This window comes from Galeopterus variegatus, unplaced genomic scaffold, assembly GCF_000696425.1.
Source record: "Galeopterus variegatus unplaced genomic scaffold, G_variegatus-3.0.2 Scaffold24, whole genome shotgun sequence".
Classification (NCBI taxonomy): domain Eukaryota; kingdom Metazoa; phylum Chordata; class Mammalia; order Dermoptera; family Cynocephalidae; genus Galeopterus; species Galeopterus variegatus.
The window spans coordinates 38,445-50,597 of NW_007726135.1; the positions used below are offsets into that span (position 1 = coordinate 38,445).

The 12,153-nt window shown below is 38.4% G+C and overlaps 1 protein-coding gene across 4 annotated transcripts in view; it reads left to right on the plus strand.

Annotated features, from left to right (window-relative positions):
* Window positions 1-879: 879 nt before the first annotated feature.
* PTK2 (protein tyrosine kinase 2) overlaps window positions 880-12,153 on the plus strand; it is a 136,182-nt gene continuing 124,908 nt past the window's right edge. For all 4 annotated transcript variants that reach the window (XM_008568410.1, XM_008568421.1, XM_008568436.1 and 1 more), the window contains exons 1-2: window positions 880-951; window positions 10,976-11,083. In XM_008568410.1, coding sequence (XP_008566632.1) covers window positions 11,051-11,083 — 33 coding nt within the window. In that variant the 5' untranslated portion in view covers window positions 880-951; window positions 10,976-11,050. The remainder of the gene's footprint in view (window positions 952-10,975; window positions 11,084-12,153) is intronic.

The window sequence follows — 12,153 nt, forward strand, 5'->3', positions numbered from 1 at the left end:
GTAGGTAGGAAAGAAATCTTACTGTTATTGCTATAGTCTTTATGCATTGCTAACTCTAAAAAGATTCTTTGTAATTTTATTATGCAGGCCAAAACACTAAGAAAACTAATTCAACAAACATTCAGACAGTTTGCCAACCTTAACAGAGAAGAAAGTATTCTGAAATTCTTTGAGATTCTGTCTCCAGTGTACAGATTTGATAAAGAATGCTTCAAGTGTGCTCTAGGCGTAAGTATGGGAACATGGGAAGTCGTGGACTAGTTTGAATTTTTTTTTTTGCTTTTTCTTATCCATGTATATCTAAATTTCTGATTGGAAGAAAGCTAATTTGTCACATTTTTAAACAACATGAGAATATTATTTTATCATTTTCACAGTGGAGAAAATACAAAATATATCAATGTGAGAATAAAATTACTTTTTAAATATCACGCCTATGTTTATAATGAGGTTTTTTATTCCAGCCAGCCCTGCAATTTTGTTGATTAACTGTTCTCCAAGGGCTAGTTGACCTCTTCAGATACTCTTCCCAAGGAATCCACCATCTCCAAGTACATTGGAGACAGCATAGTGTCTCTCTGTCTAGGCTCAGTAGATCCTGGGTTAATGAAATTATAAATGTTTTATCTTATTTGGTTAGAAAGATTCATAGCAAGCCGAGCCAACTCCCTTTTGATCTTTTAATATATCCACGGCTCTTTATCTAAGCTATTTCTTTTTCCTTCCGGCACCTCTGTCCTCACGTTGGTTAGAAAGATTCATAGCAAGCCGAGCCAACTCCCTTTTGATCTTTTAATATATCCACGTCTCTTTATCTAAGCTATTTCTTTTTCCTTCCGGCACCTCTGTCCTCACGTGTTTTACCTTCGAAAGTCAAGCTGGATTATTTCAGTGGAACTGGCAATCGGCCCAGAAGAAGGGATCAGTTACCTAACAGACAAGGGCTGTAATGTAAGTCTGCTTCTGTGATGTCTTGAGAATTTGACTTTAGACAAAGAGGAATCAAGTTAAGGAAATGGGACGTTCTTCTGGAAAAGACATCATTCTGCATTTAAATCTTTTCACTGCATGGTGTTCGTTGCTAGGGTGGGTGGGTGTAAATAAGAGAAACTTCAGGCCACTGTTGAAATTCTTCAGAATTCTTTAGTTATGAGAGGAAGTGAATCATACAAATCGTACATATTGTAGTGAGATCTGGATGGGGTTGTTACAGTTTATTTGGAGGAGTTTTAAATGTTATTTTTTTATTCAGTTCTCTGTATGGTTTGAGTATACTTGTCATGGCATCATATCCTTTGAAACAGCCTGTTCAGGCTGTCCCCGGTGGGGGGGTGGGGGGGATATGTTATACATTCAGAACTCTCCTTACGGGATTTACGAAGAGTTTTTTTCCCCAGCCTTACTCACCTTACTGAGAAAAAAGTGCCATTAGGTAGAAGTCCACAGCTTGTCCTCTACTGCCACACCAGACCTTCCTTCTTCCGTTCTCAGCAGAAGTGCTAGCCTTTGCTTGTGTGTTCCTGTTTCTTTCTTGCAACAAGTGTGATTGAGCACCTGCTTGGTGCCAGGCACCTTCTAGAGATTCGAGATATAAAAAAGAAGAAAACAGAAGTCCCCGCCTTTATGTAGCTTACACTCAAGTGTACAAAATAAATAAGGACTACATGAGAAGTAGAACTATGTAAGGCACCTTATGCTGAGAAGGTCATGCTCCCATTTTAATGGGGAGTCAGGGAATGTAATTTTGAGGGGCTACTTCACAGGTCTCTCACCAGCAAGTGTTCTTTTTTACTCATATTGTTTTGTAATTTAAACTTTTTACTTCATTAGTTAAGACATGTACCCATACACATAATTTCACATATAAGTGCATACATGTGATTAAACCATGTCATGTCATACCTCCTTTCTTCCGAGTGTGCTTTGTGGCTTCCATCCCCGCTCAGCTGGGTTCTGCTTCCATTATACTCTTCTCCTCAGCCTTCCCTGTTGACCCCATGCGCACACGTAAATGGCCCAGTGATGATTATTCTGTGTTTTTCTCCATAGTCTTGTTCTCTTATTCAGAAATGGTGTCATCATCAGGCCTACTGGCCTACATCTTGGTCATCTCACTCCGAACCTGGTAGAAATTCAGTCTGGTCCACCCTGGCTGTGTCCCTTCTCTCTCTGGGAGCCAGGTGGAACCATATGGAGGACATTTGTTTTGCTTTCAGCTTTCTGCTCCAAGACAGTGACATAATAAATATTCTTTGACAAGTATCTTTATGAACTACTGTTTTTTCTCCTTAAGGAATAGATTCCCAGGGATAGAACTGTAAGATCCACTCAAATAGTTTTAATTTTAAAAGAGGCTGCCAGATTGCTTTTCAGAAAGGCTAAGAAACTTCATATTGCCACCAGCAGCATATGAGAGTACTAATTTCTCGCTCATTTGATGGCAGTAGTTCTAATAGCTTTTTTAACTTTTCCATTTTAGTAGGTATAAAACAATTCTTATTATTCTTTTTGTTCAGTTTGATGTAAAGCAAGCATCTAGTGGATTTAAACATATTTTCATGTCCTGGATGTTTCTCTTCCCACTTCTGTGAATTAACTGCTTATGTCATATACTTTGCCTATTTTACCAACACAGTTGTCTTTCTTCTCAATTTGTACATCTCTTTACACATTAAGGAAGTCAGTGTGTTTTCCTATATCTTTGTTAAAATTTTTTTTCCAAATCTCGTGTTGGCTGTTGACTTTAAACAGACCAACCTCAGAACCCCTTGAGGCCCCTCCTGCCCCTTTCTAGTCACCAGTCCTGCACCCTAAGAGTGACCGCTATGTGACTTTTGGCATCGTTGATTAGCTTTTCAGTAAATGCTGCTGGATTAACTGTATGTTCAGAGGAAAACTGAATGAATTTTGACCCCTGTGTTACATACCATGACAAAAATCAATTCCAGATGGAATATAGATCTACATATGAAAGGTAAAAATGACAAAAGTTTTAGAAGAAAACATAAGAGAATATCTTTATAACGTTAGGGTAGGCAGAGATTCCTTAAATAGGACATAAAAAGTGCTGCTCTAAAAAGGAAATTCTGATGAGTTGAACTACATTGAAATCAGTAACTTTTTTTCATTGAAAGATAGGAGAAAGGCAAGCCAGGTATTTGCAATAAATATATTTGACATAGACTCTTAATCCAGGATAAAGAATGACTACAAGTCCTTAAGAAAAGGACAGACAGCCCATCAGAGGAAATCCAAATGGTTAATAAGTAAACGAAAAGGTGTTCAGCCTCATAGTCAACAGACAAATACAGAGTGATACTGTTACACATGGCTAAAGGGAAAAAGCCACCTAGTGCCTAGTGCCGAGTGCTAGCAAGAATGTGGAGCAGCTGGAACTTTCATATCAGCTGATGAGAGCATAAACTGGTGCAACCTCTTCAGAAAATGATGACATTATACATCTTTTATTATGTATTTTTTTGTTAAAACTCTAAAATTAGGTCTGTAGTCTCATATTTTCTCACAGATTTTTCTTTGCCTTTCTGCATGTATGTGTTTAATTCATCTGGTGTTTTCTCATCAGAATGATAGTAATAATTGCAATTAGGGCTTGTAAGAGAATTGAATACATTAATAAATTTGAAATATTTAGATTATAGCCTAGTACAAAGTAAGCACTTAGAAAATATTAATTATTATAGTCATTATGTAGTTGCTATTGTTGTCCATATTCTAGGTGAGTAGCTAATTGTGTCAATGCAGTTTATTAAATAATTTAATCTTTTACGTCTGAATTGAACCACCACTTTCCTAATCTCCTTCTGGTTCCTCTGTTCTTTTCCATGGAGCCAGGTGTCTCTTTTGATACCATACTGATTTGGTTGCTGTAGTTTGATGCTATGTCCCAATATCTTCTTTTCTTCTATACCTTGTATATCATTCTTCTTTTGTACCCTTTCCTGGCTGTTTCTGATTATTTTCTTTTTCAAAACCAAATTTATGATATTAAAAGAAAATTCTGTTGGGATTCCAGTTTGTATGTTAATTTTGTGAGATTTTTTTTTTTAAGTAAACATTTTTGGATCTTTTGTTATCTGAGAATATGGTATATTTATCTATTTCATTAAAAGAAAATTCTGTTGGGATTCCAGTTTGTATGTTAATTTTGTGAGATTTTTTTTTTTTTAAGTAAACATTTTTGGATCTTTTGTTATCTGAGAATATGGTATATTTATCTATTTGTTCAGGACTTCTTTTACATCCTTCAGTTAGATTTCAGTGAGTGGATTTTGGGGGTGGGGTGGGCATGTCCAATTTAAAATTCATACTGTGGGGGCGGCCCGGTGGCGCACTGCTACAGTGCGCCGCTTGGGAGCGCGGTGGCGCTCCCGCCGAGGGTTCGGATCCCACATACAGACCGGTTCCCGCTCACTGGCTGAGCGAGGTGCGGGCGCGACACCGAGGGTTGAGATCCCGTTGCCGGTCCCGGTCCGGTACGGGGGCAACACTGAGGGTTACGATCCGTTGCCGGACACACACACAAAAAAAAGATAAAATTCATACTCTGAGTATAAAAGAATATATTTGAGTATTGCATATCATATGAGGGTACTTCAAAAAGTTCATGGAAAGACTAGTATTATCTTTTAATTCTATTTTTCCATGAACTTTTTGAAGTGTCCTCATATGGTTAGCAACCTTATTATTTATGTAATAGGTATTTTTAAATTAGCATCTTGGATTTTCTCGATATATAATTGTGTAATCAGCAAAATAAGAATTATTTTAACTTTTTTCCCCATAACCGATACAATTTTGTTTTCTTATACGCACAAGAATCTCAAAGATCATGTTTAATAACAGTGTGGTGGAGGCATCTATTTTGTTTTACAGTTTATCAATTAAAAGTGTATATTATTTAGGGTAATTTTTGTTGAGTTTTAACAACATGTCTTTAATGTTTTAAAATTATGACCTTTTGATCTTTTGCTTAGAATTTTTATTATGAGTAGCTCCTAAATTTAATCAGAGGCCTTTTTAACCTGTACTGATATGATCCTGTTTTTATCTCCTTTAATTTGTTATTATAGTAGACTATATTAATAGATGTGCTGATACTGAGCCATTAAATAACTCCTTGTTATATTACTCTTTTGAAATATTGATTTATTATATTTGTTAATTGGAAGAATTTTTACAACTATTTGTAAGTAAGATTAATCTAGGCTTTTCTTTTTTTATATTAACTTTATAAGGATATGGTATTAAAGCTACATTCATTTCATCAGGTGAATTAGTGGTCTTTCCATGATTTTTAATGGCCTGAAATATTTTAAGTCAGATTGGAATTGCATGTTCTTTGAAGGTTAGATAGAAGTGATCTATGTAACCACATGGCACCTTTTTCCATAATACATGTTTAACTATCTTTATAATATCTTCAGTAGTAATAGATCTATTCATATTTTCCACTTCTTGTGTCAATTTTGGCAATTTATATTTTGTTAGCATACTATCTGCTTTAGTTCTCTTAACATTTTTCCAGTAACTTTATTTCTATATCCTGTCCCATTCCTAAGTTTGTCTCTTTTGGATCAGCTCTTTTTTCAAACTTACAAAGGGTCTGTTTGTTCTAGTTGTCTTTTGAGGGACAAGCGTAGGGATTTATTACAGCATTTCTATTCATTTTTATTAATGTTAGTATTTTCTTTGTTAATCCCTTTTCATAGTGGCTTGGCTATGTTTGTTTTTTTATTATGCCATTTCATTTTTATTAATGTTAGTATTTTCTTTGTTAATCCCTTTTCATAGTGGCTTGGCTATGTTTTATTATGCCATTCGCTTAAAGCACTTTTTAAAATTTTATTTTGGTTTAATTTGAAGGCCGTTTTCTTCTTGTACAACTTTTAACATGTCTTACCATTTTAGGTATGTTGCTTTCTCCTTTTTATTGTATTTCTGTTTAGTTCAAAATTTCATTTTTATTTCTCTTTCATTATAGCATTATTTAGGAGAATGTTACTTAATTTTCAAGTAGTTCTAGGGGTTTTTGTCTTATTTTTATTATTCTTATAAGAATATTATGTACCAATTTCAATTGGCTTGTGAGCAGATAATATGAGTTTTTAAATGTTAACTATTTTGAATTTGTTAAGGTCTTCTTTGTGGCCAAAAATGTAGTTGATTTTTGTGAGGTTTTCATGAAAAAAATATTTTGTATTTAAGGTTATAAGAATCTCTATGCCTGTAACAGTTGTTAGTTGTATAAAGTAGAAGAAAAGTAGGATAGGAACAATCAGGATGGAGTCTCCAAAAGTTCCCATAATATCTGCCCCTCTCCTCGATTTCTGGCTGCCCCACCGTCCTGCTGCCTCGTGCCCCTGTGTTCTGCCTTCTGCAGGTGAACTTCATGTTCCTGGAGAAGACCAGCCCCTCTGCTTGTGTGATGGCTACTGCCCTATCTCACCCGCTCACGGTAGTTCTGCAACTCTACCCTTTCCTTCCTGAATCAGCCAACATTTCTAATATCCTGGGTAATTCATGTCAACCTAGAAGAGTATAATTTCTCCCATCCTAGAAGTATCCTCTCTTAACCCTGCATTCCTATCCCTTTCCTTCCAGGTGACTCATGTCTCTCTTTCTTTTATTACTTGAGCTTCTTGACAGGCTGACTAATTTTACTGTGCATGATTCTTCCTATTCTCTCCTCAACTTCCTCCAGCCAGGCTTGGCCTGCCTGTCACCATCACACCACCAGCCCACCCAGTGCCTTGTCAGAGTAGCAATACCCTTGTGCGGCTAAGCCACTGGGTGCTTCTGAGTCCTTATCAACTTCATCTCTATAGCCTGTTCAATAGCAGTATGATGCAAGCCTTGTAGGTAATTTTAAATTTTCTAGTAACCACATTTAAGAAGGTAGAAAGACAAGTGAAATTAATTTTTATAGTGTATTTTGTTTAACCAGGTATATCCAAAATATCACTATTTCAACATGTAATTGATGTAAAAATTATTGAAATTTTATCTTCTTTTTATCATTCCAAGTCTTTGAAATCTTTTTATCATTCCAAGCCTTTGAAATCTGGCATGCGTTTTACACTTGCAGCATATCTCAGTTTGGACAAACTGTGTACCACAAGGTGCTCAATAACACATGTGGCATCCCACTACCATACTGGACAATGCAGCTCTAGATTCTCCTCTTCATGTTTCCTTTCCCTCTCTGTTTGCCTGGATAATGACTGCTCATGCACCTTATCTTAAGTGTTACTGTAGTCAGTTTGCATACATGCAAGGGTACTTTAAAAAGTTCTTGGAAAAATTGAATTAAAAGATAATAGGAGTCTTTCCATGAACTTTTTGAAATACCCTTGTATTTTGTGTAGCTGCTTTGTTCTAGGCCGTAAGTGTTACTGTAGTCAGTTTGCATACATGCAAGGGTACTTTAAAAAGTTCTTGGAAAAATAGAATTAAAAGATAATAGGAGTCTTTCCATGAACTTTTTGAAATACCCTTGTATTTTGTGTAGCTGCTTTGTTCTAGGCCGTTGGCTGGGTCCTAAATATAATGTACATGGTCTTCACTTCATGTTACCAAGTCTTACTCTCTTTTTCTCAGTGAAACTTTTTCTGTGGCCTTATTTCATGTCCCCTCCTTCCCAATAAATTAGATTTTTTACAGACACCCTATATTACTTTGTCATAGTCCTGTCACAGTCGTAACTGAGTGTTACTTGTGTGATTACTTGTTTAATGTCTGAATTTATGTGGTCCTTGTCCACTGCTGTGTCCTGACACTTGCAACAGAACCCAGCACCTAACAAGTTCTCAAAGTTTATTCACGCACTCACTTGTGTGCCAGATCTGTGGCCCTGCTTCCTTATGACAAAATGGACATAGTATTGTCACCCTCAAGGGGCTTTCATTCTGGTGTGAGATAGAATGTAAGAAAGAAGGTAAGCAATGGAAATAATCTGATTTCGATAAAGGGCTACAGTAGGGTGATGTGAGAGCGAGTGTCTTCTGGGTGTCCAATTTAGAGTAAGTGGGCAGCGTTAGCTCTTTTCAATCCTATCTTCCTTATAATAGATATTTTTAAATATCCTTTTGCTATCCTTAAAATTATAGAATATGTTATCCACCTACACATATAATTTCAAAAAATCTCTTTCAATATCTAAATGCTCAGCACAGTACATTGGAGAGCATTACAATCAGATGCATGTACTTAGTAATGATTTTCAATTTGAGAGGACAACCAGAAGTCATTTCATACAAGTAGTGTAGGAAAGTGAAAGGGAAAGAAAGTTATGTGTCCGACTTTGTCAGGGGATAATATCAGAGTGAGGTAGAAAAACAATAGGATTTTTTAAAAAAGGAATAAAAACTAATTTCCATACTTAATTTTCTGAACCTAAATTATTATGCTTTGGAAATTTTTTTAAGATTGTGAGATAGCAGTAATTGAAACTAACTGAGATACTCCTCATTTCATGTGTTGCCACCAACTAATAATACTTGTATTTGACTCTTAGTCTATTAGAAGAAGCCTCAGATATCCTGTTACATATGTGCATAGAGTAGCTACAAATGCAAACTGACACAGGTACCTTGTGTCAGTGACCAGAATACCACAGCATGTCTTGCCCTTAGTGACATCATTTTTCAACATGTTGAGCAACTCTTAGTAAAGTTCCAAAGACAGCACAGTATATCGTTCTCTTGCATTACACGTAAGTGGCATTCCTGGAAAATTGAGTGCAGAGCATACTTTGTGTTTTTAAGGGACTTTGATTCTAGAATCAGATTTTTCACCGACATCCATACCGGGACATTCGAAAGCCATTTGGGACACAGGACAATTTTTCATAGTGAGGGAATTCCCCACACGTTATGTGGCATCTAGCAGCCTTGGTCCTCTTTCATATCCCTCATCTTTTGGTCAACTAAAAACAACCAACCCCCGGAATGGTTCTACCCCAGTGAGACCTACAGCACATCTCATGTACATGAGATCATGGTAGGAGGTTAGGTGAGAGAAGCAGGTAAGGCTCAGAACATGGAGCATGTTTGATCATGTAAATCATGTAGGGTATGGGCTTGCATTGTACCTTTTTAAGTAAGGCAATCATATGATCTGATTTACATTTTTAAAGTATCTCCTTCACTTCCAGGTAAGGGCAGTATATTGTTGGGGACAGGTATGGATGAAGGGAAACCAGTTAGGAAACAATTGTAGGATTCTAAGCACAATATGATAATGTTGGCCTGGACTACAGTGATAGCTGGGAAGGTGGAAAGAAAACACATGGAGTCCAGATGTGTTTGGAGCTGGGGTTGCCAGGAATTGCTGAGAGAGGTTGGATATAGAGGTAAGGGAGAGAGAGGAATTAGTGTTGTCTTCCTTCATTTCGGCTCAGGAATCTGATCAAATATGATGCTTTTTACTGAAGTGGGAAAACCTGGAGGAGGAACATATTTTGAAGGATTACCCTTTTGATTGTGTTAGTTTGTAATCTCTCCCAGACATCCATGCGGAGATGTCATATAGGGAATTGGGTAAGTTTCAGGGAGATGTCAGGGCTGGAGATGGTTTTTAATGCCATAAGACTAGATGGTATTCCCCGTGCCATGGCACTACTAGGTGGATGAACAGGGCCCACCCAGCAGAGACCTATAGAATTTTCACTTTTATAGATTGAGTAGGGGAGAAGCCAATAAAAGGAACCATGAAAGAAGGACCAGTGAAGTTGGAAGAAACCCCAAGAGGGCTGCATGTCCCAGCAGCCAAGAGAGGAAAGTGTGCAGTGGAGGCCTAGGAGAACAGATGGCTGCCCCTGGCCTCCCTGGGGAAGTCAGGAGGCCCATGGAACACAGGCATCCCTGAAAACAAAGCGGGAAAATGCTTCACTGGGAAGGGCATCTAAGCATGAGTCTCTCTGAACGACAGCTCAAGCTCAGTGCTAGTGGCATCATCTGTCCTCTTTGGGGTGGGGAGGGGCTGATACCTTGTGATGGTTTTAAAGAAATATGTAGGAATCATCACATGCAGAGTGATCACGATCATGAAATGCTAGAAGGATAAAAGACGTGTATACTTTTTTCTTTTTAAGAAAAAGAGTTTATTGTATTTTTTTATCCTTTTTGTCTTTTTTACTAGAAGGATAAAAGACGTGTATACTTTTTTCTTTTTAAGAAAAAGAGTTTATTGTATTTTTTTTTTCCTTTTTGTCTTTTTTACTGACCGGCGACGGGATCGCAACCCTTGGTGTCGCGCCCGCACCGCGCTCAGCCAGTGAGCGGGAACCAGTCTCCACATGGGATCCAAACCCTCGGCGGGAGCACCGCTACACTTCCCAAGCGGCGCACTCTCCAGTGCGCCACCGGGCCGGCCCAGAGTTTATTGTATTTTAACAATGACCAAAATCTCTCTTGGCACATCCTAAGAGTTCAGTCTGTGGAAGGGGTCCTTTAGATACATACTATCTCCCTAGCTCCATTGTACTGTAGAAGAGAACTTCAGTAAGTTTCAGAAACTTATTCTAGCCCAGGGTGATTGAGAGTGAGCCCAGACTCCTCTTTCTATGGGAATGGGCACGCACTCCAGCAAGAATTCCATAAGGATCCTCCCAGGCCGGCTAGTGAGTCAAGCCAAGGATTCCTTCCACTTCCTTCCTCTGTCTTCTGTTTTCTCCCTGTGTCGTGACTATACTTTCACCCATCCAACTGTATGGGTCTCCTCGGACATCACAAAGAACAGACACGTCCGTAAACTTGAAGTGCAGGAGACGGTTATGTGACTGCTCCACTGGGTGCTACCCGGAGAATCTGTTTCCCCCCCCAAACACCTCCAGACTTAGGGAAGATATATTCAGGAGAATGGGATGGGGGTTGGGACCATCAGAATTTCACAAAACAGTGAGAATCAGTGAAGGCTTTTATCTGTGGTCTAAACATCTCACCTTTCCTTTCCAAAGCCCACACATCTGGCCGACTTCAATCAAGTGCAGACCATTCAGTATTCAAACAGTGAAGACAAGGACAGAAAAGGAATGCTACAACTAAAAATAGCAGGGGCACCTGAGGTAAGAAACATTTACATTCCTCATTAAGGGAAAATTCAAACATAGTGGTATTTTAGAAATAATGATTTTCTTTTTAGGATAAGGATGAAGTTTTCATGGATCATTAGAGTCACAACTTTTCCTATATAGTAAGAATTACATTACAGATAATAATGATTAAATGTCTTCAAGAATAGGATAGGAGACAGATTTAAAAATCAGTCAGGAGCATCAATGTGAAGGTGATTAAGGATTATTGTGAACTACCAAGGAAATCAACTTCTTAGGATTATATGTATATATTCTGTGAACTATGTTATTTCTCAGAGTGTGTTATATGTGACATTTTCTGGGTTTTAATAATTACGATAATAACAGCAGCAGTAGCTTATACTTACTGGGCACATGGCATCCACTGCTCTTTACACAGAAGCCAAGAGAAGCACATGTCATTCTTAAAACCAAGCAAAGTAGGGCCGGCCCGGTGGCGCATTGCTACAGTGCGCCGCTTGGGAGCGCGATGGCACTCCCGCTGAGGGTTTGGATCCCATGTGGAGACTGGTTCCCGCTCACTGGTTGAGCGCAGTGGGGGCGCAACACCGAGAGTTGCGATCCCGTTACCAGTCAGTAAAAAAGACAAAAAAGGAAAAAAAAAAGATTAGATATTACTGACATCTCTTTTTTATATTTTATTTTGAGGATGTGAGGATTAATGCTTAATATTTAATTAAACAGCTGCATTTCAAAACTAACATAACCAGGCCTGAAAGTTCAATTTTTTTTTTTTTCCCCTTTTTGTCTTTTTTCGTGTCCGGCAATGGATCGCAACCCTCAGTGTCGCGCCCGTACTGGACCGGGACCGGCAACGGGATCGCAACCCTCGGCGTCGCGCCCGCACCTCGCTCAGCCAGTGAGCGGGAACCGGTTTGTATGTGGGATCCGAACCCTCAGCAGGAGCGCCATCGCGCTACCAAGCGGCGCACTGTATCAGTGTGCCACCGGGCCGGCCCAATATGTTCTCTTTTTGATCAACATTTCAGCTGGCAGCAATAGAATCATGAACTAAAAATGGCTTAGACAATAAGGACAAT